The sequence below is a fragment of the Melozone crissalis genome, unplaced genomic scaffold (assembly GCF_028551555.1).
Source record: "Melozone crissalis strain CALT ecotype California unplaced genomic scaffold, PUWL_Pcris_2 ptg000090l_1, whole genome shotgun sequence".
NCBI lineage: Eukaryota > Metazoa > Chordata > Aves > Passeriformes > Passerellidae > Melozone > Melozone crissalis.
Window position 1 is genome coordinate 5,494,278 of NW_026535867.1, and position 12,114 is coordinate 5,506,391.

Consider the following 12,114-nt stretch of genomic DNA (forward strand, 5'->3'; position numbering starts at 1 on the left):
CATGCTGCTTAGGTCCAAAATAGATGAGATTATTATCTTGATAGTACTGAAAATTTTCTGAGTGGACTGAAGTGGTGAAGAAGAAAATTTTATGTCATTAGGAATGTACAGAGTTATGGTAGGAAATCTGGCATAGTCAATATATTTGAAAGATTAGTTAAACATTTCAGTATTTTTTTAAATTTTTTTTTCCCAGTAGCGTTTTAAGTATTTTTTCTCCTGTTACAGTCATCTATTCCTTATAATTTTGTAAAGGAAGCAAGCTAATTCTCAGTAAAAATCTAAGGACTATTGAGATGTCCAAGCAGAATATGGTATTGGCAATACTATAATAAATTTAAAAATTGTGCTTTTAATTACACTGGCTTTTTATTCCAGTTATTATTTCTTATTATCATACCATTTATATTATTATTATTTATTAATGTTGTGCCATGTATAGTTGGTAGATTTTTATAGTTTCCTTAAGTTTCTAAAAACGTCTAAGCCTTTTTTAGTGCCAGGATTTTTACTACTTCAAATTTTCAAAGGTAAAATGAGATAATTATACAGCATCCAAATATCAAGAAGGATTTGTCTTTGGGTATTTGGATGACTTTGGTAGGCATTTTTATTAATTTTGAACTAGATTGTGTTTGAGTTGTGTAAATTGTTATCTGATAGATAGGAGTTAAAGGACTTGTAGTGTTTTATGAGTTTCTCTCGTTTCTATCTTTATTCATCAACATCTAGGTCCATTTTACATTTTAAGTCCCTGAAAATTTGGTATTCCTCTAATAAGCTCAGGGCAACTTGTTAGAAATTACCATTTAAATTATTTGAACAGAGTGTGCTTCTGCCTTGAAACTGTCCATCATAAATTCCTGTTCCAACAAGATCCTGTAAACAAACAATTCTCACCAATGAATTTCATGGTAAAAATAGACACTTGGGTTATAAGGAACAGTTTTTTACTTCAGAGTAAATTGAATCTGCCTGAGGATTAGATAATGAGTCAACTTTCTGGTTCATCTGTTCCTTGACTTCTCAAGTCTTTCACAATGTGTGTGAGACTCCCACCTCCAAAGTGCCATCCACTCCTGCTAACTCTGGCTTTGTTCTGGGATGCCATCTGTCAGATTCCAGCTAATAAGGAAATTAAAGTCACCTTGTCCATGGCTGTAGACTTGGGGAGCAATGAATTTGTTTTGTATGGCTTAAAGAGGGGGTTGAATGTGGGGGAAAGTGAGCTGTATTATACACACTAATCCCTGACTGCTCTGCCTCCTCTTCCCTCTCAAAAACTGCATCATAAAATGTTGAGAAGTCTAAATTCCAGGGATGACTCTAACAATTTAGTATACTTCACAGTCCTTCAGAATTATTTTATAGTCTAGCTCTTTGAAGCAAATGGTGCTCACAGGCATGAAAGTCAGAAAAAGGAGGATTCTTATATTGTCTCAACATGCCCATGAAAGAAATTAACTCTGAAACGGGTTGTAAAATATTTATGCCCTAAAAACAAAGTATTCTGTGAATTCCTTTCCTATTGCTTATAACCACGTTATGTTTTGGTTTTTAATTTTTTAAAATTTTTAAATGAAAGTAACATGTCTTATGAGAAAGAGTTTTAGAGTGCATGAACTTATGTTCTGCAAGGACTTCATACATGAGTGAGTTACTCCACTTGAAAAAGCAGCAGAAAATCAAAACATTGTGAAATTCAGCATAGTAGGTAACGCAGCCAAGGTTTCTCTTGTGACAAGGCCATGTTATTTTTCAAGCTGTACCTATCCCACTACATACGCATTAGTCCCTAGAACACACTCAGCTAAAGTACTGAGAACATAATCCAGGACTTTGGTTTCCCTAATTATTTTTTTTTTTTTTGTTTGAAGCAAGTTAGAGACACCTAAAACGTGTGACAGGCAAGATGGAGTCCTGGATACCTTGGGATTTTGGGTCTTTTTTTAGGGGAGTAGTATGAGGTCTTCTCTGTAGTTTTAATTTTCATAACCAACACTACTTTAACTCCTTCCATTTTTGTTCTGTGTCCTCTTGCTGCACCAGAGCAAGGGAAGAAGAAATTAGGTCTGGCAGCTCAGTTCCCTGGTGCCAGAGCTGGGCTGATTTTGATTTTGTTGAGTATAGGAGGGGCTCCATCTTTTATGGTGAGTTAGGGGCAAAAAAACAAAAGGGCAAGCAATGTTTTCATCAGGTGTGCAAAAATCATGAAATCCTTTTGTTTCTTGCTTGGTTTCCTGGTTTCTGCAGTGAGTGTAAGTAGGGTGCTGCATGAGTTTCCTAAGGGTAGGTCACCTCCTAAGCAGTTTTCTCCTACCAAAGGTTCCAAACTGAAGTTAGCATGTGTTTGTTTAATGAAATCTGTGTGATTTTTTTTTATTATTACAATATTGAAAAAAATATTTTCATGTATTATTATAAAATACAAAAATTTAATTCAGTGGCTATTTAAAATCTGCTGGCTATTGGTATGTATACATATTAAGTGACTAGCTGTAAATCAGCTAAATAAACTCAACAAATTATTTCTCAAGCAAAATTTTCAGTCTGGAATATTGTATATGAGTCAGGACTTGTGAGTAACTTTAAGCTCTGGAGTTCTCATAGGCATTTATGCAAGTTAACCAGTCAATGGTACACTTTATTTGGTAGGGGTTTTTTTGTTTGTTTGTTTATTTGATTTTTTTTTTTTTTTACTTTGGAATACATTTTCTAACACATACCCTTTCATTATAGGCATTTCAAGAAGATCTGGAGCAGGAACAAGTAAAAGTGAATTCCCTAACTCATATGGTGGTGGTGGTAGATGAAAACAGTGGTGACAGAGCTACTGCTGCATTGGAAGAGCAGCTTCAGGTAATGACTGTATGGCAATGCTGGTCCCAAAAAATTGAAAAAGAAAATTTTAAAAAGCAAAACCAGATAGTAAATGTGTTCATGATCTATAGGATCATAATTTGTAGACAAATAATGGTTATCAAGAAACATTAAGATTATTCTGCATTTTCCTAAAGCAATTTTGAGGGGAAAATCATAATTTATTCCCCATTAATTTCTCATGGCCATGTTTCTTACGAAAAGAAGGGAAGTATAACTTAATTGTATTTTCTAAATACAATCACTTGAGTATCTTTAAAAGACGCATTGGAGATACATTTGTGATAGGGCTAGCAGCCAAGATATTTTAAAAGTTTTTAAAGTATTAACTTGACCATAGAAACAATTCATTATTTCAACTGTGTCTTAAAAATTCTGCTGTTGCTGTATTAATCATATTCCAATGCTCTTACTTAACTTCTGAATGCAATTAGATAAACGAAAGCCAATAGTTAATGTTGAGATACATTGAAGGAGGGTTCTCTTGAGTTGGTGGTCAGCTCTCCAGGGACACAGCTCAAGAGGAATTGCAATATTACAACCAAGATTTTTTCTAGTTTTCTCTTTCAGAAAGGTGAAACTGTTTGTCTTTAATTTTGCATTATTACCTAAGGAAATAGGAGTTTGTGGGTTCTAAATCATTTACACCCAAGGTTTCTCTTGAGAAGCTATCTACGTTCCAGCAGGTATAGCTGTAGCACAGATACCTGTATGCTGCCTTGAATGTAGCTAATTTGGGTACCAATACCAGTAAATCAGTAATTAGAATTCAGAGTTGGTTTTACTAAGATGCTGAGCCCTGCCCTACTTCAAATGTAATTCTGAGTTTTCTCTTCTGCAGCTGCTTAGTCACTCAAGGAGCACAACCAGCCAAGATAACAATACAGCCTCTACTGATCCATAATTATTAATTCCTTTTGACATCATTTTAAGTTTCAGAGCTGTGGTGCACCTGCCCAAAATAACCTTAACCTTTCAGAATATCTTGCCAGCCAGCTCCATGGAACTGTTCAGTGTAATAAAGAAGATCCCTAGCAAGAACCTGGCTCCTGAAGCAAAACTAAACTTGTAAAATGTCTTAAATTGAACTTCTTCTATTATTTTCTCTCTTCAGAGAAAATAATTAACAGTATTTGATAATTATGGCACTTCACGAACAAAAAGATGTAGAAATTAGTTTTTAATATTGTGAAAAACAAATGAATGGTTAGTGGATTGTTAGAGAATCTAATTTTGCATCTTCAGAAAGAAGAATAAAAGAACGTTAGATGACACAGCTTCATCCCATATTATTACAATCATTGGAAAGGTACCATTAGTATCCTGTGCAACATCTGTGGCTGATCCATATTGGAATAAAGCATGAAATAGAACTCAGACAATACTGCGATAACTAAAAGAAACATAATGAATAATTAATGTAAATTAAACACTGTGGAAATACACAATTTGTAACTGTACTAGTGCAGAAAACACCAATTATTGTCTTGGAAAAAGTACATTCCTTGAAAGATGCTAGAAAGACAATTCCTGAGTCCCCTCCCCCTGCAGCACAGCCTCTCTGAGCAGAGCATGGGGAGCTGTGGAACAGAACATTTGCTCTTTCATTATGTCCTTTATTCATAATTTCTTACAGAAGAATTTAAGAGAAAACATAATTCAATTGCTCTGTAAGTCAAAGAATATGTAGAAGCACTACAGATGTTAATAAAACCCAAGTACAGGTATAAAGCTACAGGGTTGAGAGTGATAGGGAGGTGTGGAAACTTTTAACTTGAATGCCCAGGAGAAGGGAGTTACCACAGTCCACCTGCTCTCCTAGTGAAATGTTGCACCTCTTTTTTGTGTACAGGAACTCTTTGAAATTTTTTTTCCCCTATCACTTGCAGTCTGAATATAAGCACAGGAGATAAAATCTGTTGACAGGCACAACCATTAGAGCATTTCACAAAGAGCACAATGGAAAGAAGTTCCAAGCTTGATTATGTATCTGTCAGTTTGACTTCTAAAAGTAGAACAAAACAAGAGCATGAACTATCAGACAAAAGAGCTTAATAAGACTGGCTCACTGAGATGATGGTGGGGATCCGATTAGGAATAAAATGAGCATTTATTTTCACGTAATAGTCCAAGATGCATTTTCCAAGCAGGTACAATTCAGTTTTGCATTTCTTTTCGAGGTGGTGATTCCTGAAATATTTTCATACATATAAATATCTACACATATAATGTGTATTTTTTTCAAATATTTGTATGAGACAATTCTTTAAAGACTAAAATGAACTTTTTGAGATGTCTCAAGAAGGTTGAAAAGAATCTATGCTGATTTTAAATGAACAGTGAAGTTCATTTCTTTCAACAGTAAAGTTCTTACTTTTCGACAGTAAAGTTTTTAAGTTTTATTGCCTATGCAAAAACATATCTATTTAAGAGGCAATTAATGGCATGGAAGCCAAAAGTGTCTCCTGAAACAAATTATTAATTGAAAATTTACCCTTGCTTGGAAAACTAAAACTAAACACAGTTTCAGGGCTTTTCTTAGAAGCAGCTGTCCCTCTAAGATACTTTGAGAGGCTACAGCTAGACTGGGTGAGTGTGAATATTAAAACTACTTTTTAAGTTACTTTGCTTACTTCCCATATCAATGTGGGGCATATTGAGAGGCTCTGTTTATGCTGCTACTGAGAATCCACTATTTAGACTTAAAACTCCAAGACCCCAATTAAACTCAATCCTTAGATTTACCAAGGCAGCTATGGAATAAGGCTCAAATCTATATTTAGTGCTGCAAAATCAAACCACATTAGTAGCAAAACTGTTTCTGTACTTTGACTCGTCTCTACAGGAAAAATGGGGAAATTATCTTCAGCTCAGAGAAATGGCTGGATAACGTACAGAAACCATGAGTGCAGGGAGATTTTCTTTTTTCCATAATTATACCCAGCAGATAACAGGTCTCTTAAGGACTCTTGTGGTCTAGCTCAAATCAGAGGCTTCCCCAGGCTCCAAGGGTCAGGGTCTGTGCTAGAAGGAAATCTGTATAAAGTGTATCAAATACTACTTGATGGCTTATTCTCCTGCTGGGGGAAAGGAGCTGAGAGTGTATTTTCCATGATTATATGTTCATATTATTCAGGACACTGTCCACTGATTGAAGATGAAATATGGGCTGTTCTTGTAAAAATACATCAAAATAAGTGAGGAATATTACAGAATGGATAGGCTATTTCAGTTGACTCACTGAGCACTTCTGACAGGAAGTTGTATCCTACAGACTAAAGGGATTTCCAACACCTGCTCATCACAACTGTATTCCTGGTTGATGCCTGGGAAGTTGAAATCTCCCATATTGATCTAGAAATTTCTGCTAATTCCCTGTGGAATCCTGAGCCACCTGGAGTTCTCCATCACAGATTTCCAACCATGGGGCTCATTCCACAAAGTCTCATTAATATCGCAGCTGTGGGACCTGACCAGTGCTCCCAGTTCCTCCTGTTTGTTTCTCCCACTCTGTGTGATGAAACGTTGAGCACTTGAGAACTGCAGACAAAACTTGGTTTTTGGTAGAAATTCTGTGAATGGGTTAAATATTCACTTGTAAAGAATTAATTTTAGATATAGGCAAAAACATTTTCCCTCCTTTTCTCATTATTTTAAACAGTAGATAATAATACCTGATTAGAAAAACATTTATCAAATTCTGTCAGTTGCAGGCTTGCAGAACATGATTTTATTCCAGAGTTCCCAAGAGTTATGTTTTACCCATTTTCTTATGTTCTTGTGCTTCCTTACTTTGACCTTTTAGACTAAAATATTTCCCCTTCTGCTTTTGATAGTCATATAAAATATTCTTTCAGTGTTCTCTGAGAAGAAAAAATAAAGAATCTTCTTTTGCATGCAAATTTCTCTAAAAATTCTTGTTAGGGCTGTAAGAAAAGGCTTGTTGTTTTTTTTTTTTTTTTTTTTATACAGGAGGGCATTTTACTTATTAGTGTGGATTCAATCTATTTCTCTGAAAATTTGTTTTCCCAGATGTTAGGAACACTTGAAGCAGTCTGAGTTTGTGGGCATCGCACAGGCTACTGTTTGATGTGAATAGAGAGTTAAAGTTGAGCACCATGTGATTTAGTATAATAAATAAATTATTATAAATAACAGTCCTAACATGATATTTTTAACTTGAAACTTCGTGTCTTAACCAAACAGTGTATGGTTGTTATTGCTTCTTATAAGAAGCAATATAACTAGGTTTAAGGTTGGTAACAGAATCGGCACTTTTATGACTGCAGTTATTTGGTCATTTTACTTACTTTATTAAAATAAAAGATCTTGTCAAATTATTGAGGAAAAAAAAAGGTTGCTGCATTTTTGTAAGCATTAAGTTATGGTCTATGAGGAATATAGAAATACAAAATATATAGAATTATGTAACATCTCAAGTTATTAGGGATTCATAAGAATAATGAAGTAAATAACTGAGTATGAAAAAAGGAAAAACTATTATCTTTTTGTCAGGATATGCTTTGAAGTGGATGAAAAATTAAGAACGCAGTAACATAGAGTATTTTTCAGGTGTTTATAAGATTTTTTTTTTATTTGGGAGCAACTGAATAATTTGTATTTGATGTCTAGGGGTAATTAAGTCACTATAAATCATTGCAATAAAAATTTTCTATCATCAGCTAAAATAAGGGAGAAGAGAACAAGGTGGTTGTTGTTTCTGTAATTTAAATACATGCATAGTGGCAAATGGTACAAATACCTGGGAAACCTCAGTGGGATTTGTGCTGAAAAACTTAAAAACTGTGGAAGTTTATAAGCATGGGGTTTTTTAAACTGCAATGTTTTAAAAGAGGTAAGAGCTTTGACCAACTGTATTGATCATGCAACTTAAAAGCCAGCTTTTTGTCTTTGCTGTGGCCACATCTTTGCCTGTCATGTTTATGTTTCAAGTAGTTCTGTTTTGGACATCTTAAAGTTTTTAAATACAGTGATTTTTTCAAAGTGTAGTAGTAGAGACTTGCTAGAAAACTATCTGTAGATTAGTATTAAAATATTCTGTGTTTAGATCTGTTGCTTTCCCTATTATCTTCATTTTGATTTCATTTCAAATGGGCCTAAAATCCATTTCAGTGTGATATACAACATATTTTAAGGACAAATGCCTGAGGAAAAAAGTGAATAAGGAGAATATTTCCATAAAAATTTTGTAATGCCATAGGGAAAACAGCTTTCTTGTTAAGGAAAAAAAATGTAAATAAATGCTAAACACACATTTGTGTTTCTTTCTCTCCAGCACTTTGGAAAACGGTGGGCAGCCATCTGCAGATGGACAGAAGAACGATGGGTCCTTCTGCAGGATATTCTTCGTAAATGGCAGCATTTTGCAGAGGAGCAGGTGAATAGCTTTTTTTTTTTTTTTAATAAGTTATAGATTGGAATGTTCTTCAACACATTATAGAAAATATAATAATATATTGTATTTTTGTATATATATATAGGCAAGGTCTGACTGAAGCTTTTTCTTTCCAATTTTATTCCAGTGCCTTTTTGATGCGTGGCTTACTGAGAAAGAGGATGCTGTGAGCAAAATCCAGGCAACTGGCTTTGGAGATCAGAATGAAATGCTGACCAATCTAAGCAAATTGGCTGTATGTATTTTTCATTTTTCTGGGTTTATGTTCCACTTCCTTAATCTGAGTCTGCATGGATATGGCTTTACCTCACTCTCAGACCATACGGTTTCATACTTTGGGAGTGGGCTTCACCTCCTGTGATGGAATAGTTGGTCCATAGCCTTGCTGATAAAGGAACCAACAGAGATGTTTTTATTGGTTGTATATTTGGTCAAAAGTTCATGAAATTTTTCTGTCTTAAAAATATGTATAATTTAACAGTGAAGGTTGCTTTGTTGATACTGTTGGTGAATATATTGCATGTGAGACTTTATGCGCAAAGAAATCTGCACATGAATAAGTTATCCTTCAGCAAACCCTGTCATACAGAAGGTTAGGTTACTTTAGAACTGTACAGTTAGGTTACTTTTCAACTCAGCATCAGAAATGGAGTTACATGCACAAAATGTACCCTATTCATCCTCCACCTCACATTCTTCAGCAAATTCTCCACCTTGTGTGGTCTTTATGGAGGGAATGTAGGTCTGGCTGTTTCTGTAGAGGTGAAAAACTTGTGGCAGCCTACACTTGCCAATGGCTTTACAGCTGTAGGACTTCTGCAAAGAAAATAATACTCTGTGTGCTATTTAGGACAAAGGAAACACTCATGTCCATGCTTTGGTTAAAGTAGGTGAATTATTGCTTTATCGGGAAAAAAAAACCTGCTGATCTTTTCAGACATGAATATTTCTTTATTATTAATTAGCTATCATTAATTATTAAGTAATAAATATAAAATACCAATTAATTATATATTGTTCATTAAATATTTTTACTGGATATACATAGCTTGGCTATATTTATCTAAGGCTCAGCCTTAAATTTTTAAAAATTAATTTAGGATTTATTTCCTTCTAATCATTCTGTATTAAAAGTAGAAGCATTCAGACTCTGGGTTGATAAAATGTCTGTGAGGTTTGAGTAACTGTGATGCCTCTAAAATTTACTTCATTTTGTCCTCACATAAACAAATGTATAAAGCTTAAAAAAAATGAACTCACAGACTAATTGTTTAATTCCATTGTAGCTGGTCTAGAATTACTGGTAGATGTTCCTTTGATTCATAGAATAACTCAGTTAATTTAAGAACCAAAGGATTGATTTTTAGCATAATCTTGAGACACTAATTATTACACTGCTACATATGTTTGGTTTTTTCCCTCTCCCTTCTTTTTCTTTCTGCAACACTTTATGGGTGTAAAAATATGCATTTAGAAGTACAGACTTGGATTTTGATTAAAGATTGCTTAGGATTTAGTAAACTTCTTTGTAAAGGAAGGAAAACGTAGTGGCTCTGTTTATATACTTGGAAATTCTAGCAATCTAACATGTGAGCAGTCTTGAAGCTGACTTCAAGCCAGGCTTTTAACACGTAATGGATTAGAGAAAACTCAGAATGTGTTGGAGTACCTTCATGAAGAAAAATGTATTACAAGAAATTGAAATTTGTTCAAAAAATGTATACTTTTGGATTTCAGAAGGTTGCTAGAGGACATAGGTACAGAGGGTTGAGATGTTTGTCACAAATTGTGAAGTAGTAGACTATTAAAGTTTTGCAAGTGTTAAAGATAGGGCAGTTTGAGTACCTTTTAGAGTTGCTTGAAAATATGATGTTAAAAAGGAAACACTTCTGTAATATTTTCATAAGTTTCACTAATGAACCTTTTATGAAGGTAAAATTATTTAAAAATTATGCTACCAGTATAAACGGTTAAGTATTATTGTCACGAAATAATTGTGATCTTTCAGAAGACTGAGTGAACAACAAAAAATAATAAATAAAATTATTTATCCATAGCCCTGACCTTCAAAAAGAATCATGTCATCCTTAAAAGAACAGGTGGAGATATTAATTGCATCTTACTCCTTTTTACACGAGGATAACTTTGATCTTTTTAGAAACATGATTCATAATGCAATAGTTTAGGTATTTAAATATTTGTGGTATCCTAGAATAAAACTGCCTCTTTAGTGATTTGGAGCAGAACAGAAGCTTTTACTTTTGGAATTCCCCTCTGAGGTTTTAGACCTAGTAGCAGTCATTACCAAATTCCAGTGAGTATGTTTTTTTACATTCACACAATGCCAAATTGCTAGAAGTTTTGTATTTGACAATTTACTGCTTTAATCTTGTTTGAACCTTCAGGAATTTTTATTAATATGTCAGCCACATGATGGGTTTTTTTAAGGGAATATATTCTCCTCTTGGACTGGCTTTTAGAAAAAGGGAAAAATGGGGTCATACTCTCCTGACCCTGACACACTGTGCCTGTATTTTGGTGTATTTTATTTTGACATGTGTTTGAATGTAGTAGAGGAGAAGCTGTCACCAAGGATCACTCTTATAATTAGGTCTGAATTGTAAAAGCAAGTCTGTGAGAGAATAAAAATGTAACTTTTCACTTAATGACATTTTTATTCTTAACAGGATGATATCTTGATCCCTCAGCTGTCCAGTCATTCCAGCAAAAAATGACAGCACTAGTTGTTCCTTTTAGACCTTAAGAATTTTGGAGTTGATATTGTAATATGGCATAAGAGCTTCCAGCCAATGTTTCTGCCTCACTTATGTGTAGAATTTTGGCAGGTTATGGTTGTGTTCTTTAGCCAGTCTCTTTAACTGGAAGGAAATTTCTGAAGGTAATTTATTAAACCATTTAGCATTGTGACTCTTGATTTGAAATTCTACAACCTTCCTACAAGGCCCTAAGCATTCTAAAGGGGCTGATGTGAAACAGGTCTGTTGAGATCCAGTTCACAGTAGGAAAAAAACTTGACTTTTATATCACATTAATGTCCACAGACTGGAGCCTGCCCCAGTGTGGGCTCTCCACAGGGTCACAGCTTCCTTCAGAGCACACCAGCCTGTTCTGGTGTGGGGTCCTCCACAGACTGCAGTTTATTTCAAAGGATTTATTCAGCATTGTATGTGAAAATTTATCTTTGTCATCACCTCCCTTCTGGGATCTTCCAAGTTTAAAGGTCAGAAAAACTGTTCAGCGGGTAGTCGCTCCAGTTCTTAAAATAATTCCTTAAAACAACTGGGCTTTTTGTGTTTTGTTTTGTTTTTTTTTTAAATTTTCCACCTACCTTTTTTTCACTGAGTCTATAATTGACTCTTTAATTCTTACATAAGTTGCAGGGGGAAACAGAACATGGAATAGCTGGAAGATGTGATGCACTGAGAATGTAGAAATGAGGTGATATTTTGGTGCCATGTATGGCACAAGCTTGATAGATTCTTTTTCATGGCCTAATTTTGTAGTCTGTAAAATCAAGTCTTTTTTTTTGTTGCAACAAATACTGAGAGCTCTTGCAAAGATGTGCAAGTATACAAGATCTACCTCTATATATTTATAGGATATATTCCATTATTATAAATATTTTCTTGCTTCACCCAAACTTTTTGGCTTTTTTTACATATAGAAAATAAGTTAGATATTACACTATTTTAGACTGGAATAAATTTATTTGCAGCTGAAAATTAACTTTACAGTGGGTGTTGCTGGTTAGACTGTTACAGTAAGCAAAGTAAGTTTTTGATCTTTAAGGAAATAAA

At 34.3% G+C, this 12,114-nt stretch overlaps 1 protein-coding gene across 5 annotated transcripts in view; it reads left to right on the plus strand.

The window, feature by feature from the left end:
* The window catches only part of DMD (dystrophin), a 1,043,683-nt gene that overhangs the window by 344,027 nt on the left and 687,542 nt on the right, over nt 1-12,114 (plus strand). For all 5 annotated transcript variants that reach the window (XM_054291254.1, XM_054291257.1, XM_054291256.1 and 2 more), the window contains 3 exons: nt 2,740-2,859; nt 8,177-8,278; nt 8,424-8,531. In XM_054291254.1, the coding sequence (XP_054147229.1) occupies nt 2,740-2,859; nt 8,177-8,278; nt 8,424-8,531 (330 nt within the window). The remainder of the gene's footprint in view (nt 1-2,739; nt 2,860-8,176; nt 8,279-8,423; nt 8,532-12,114) is intronic.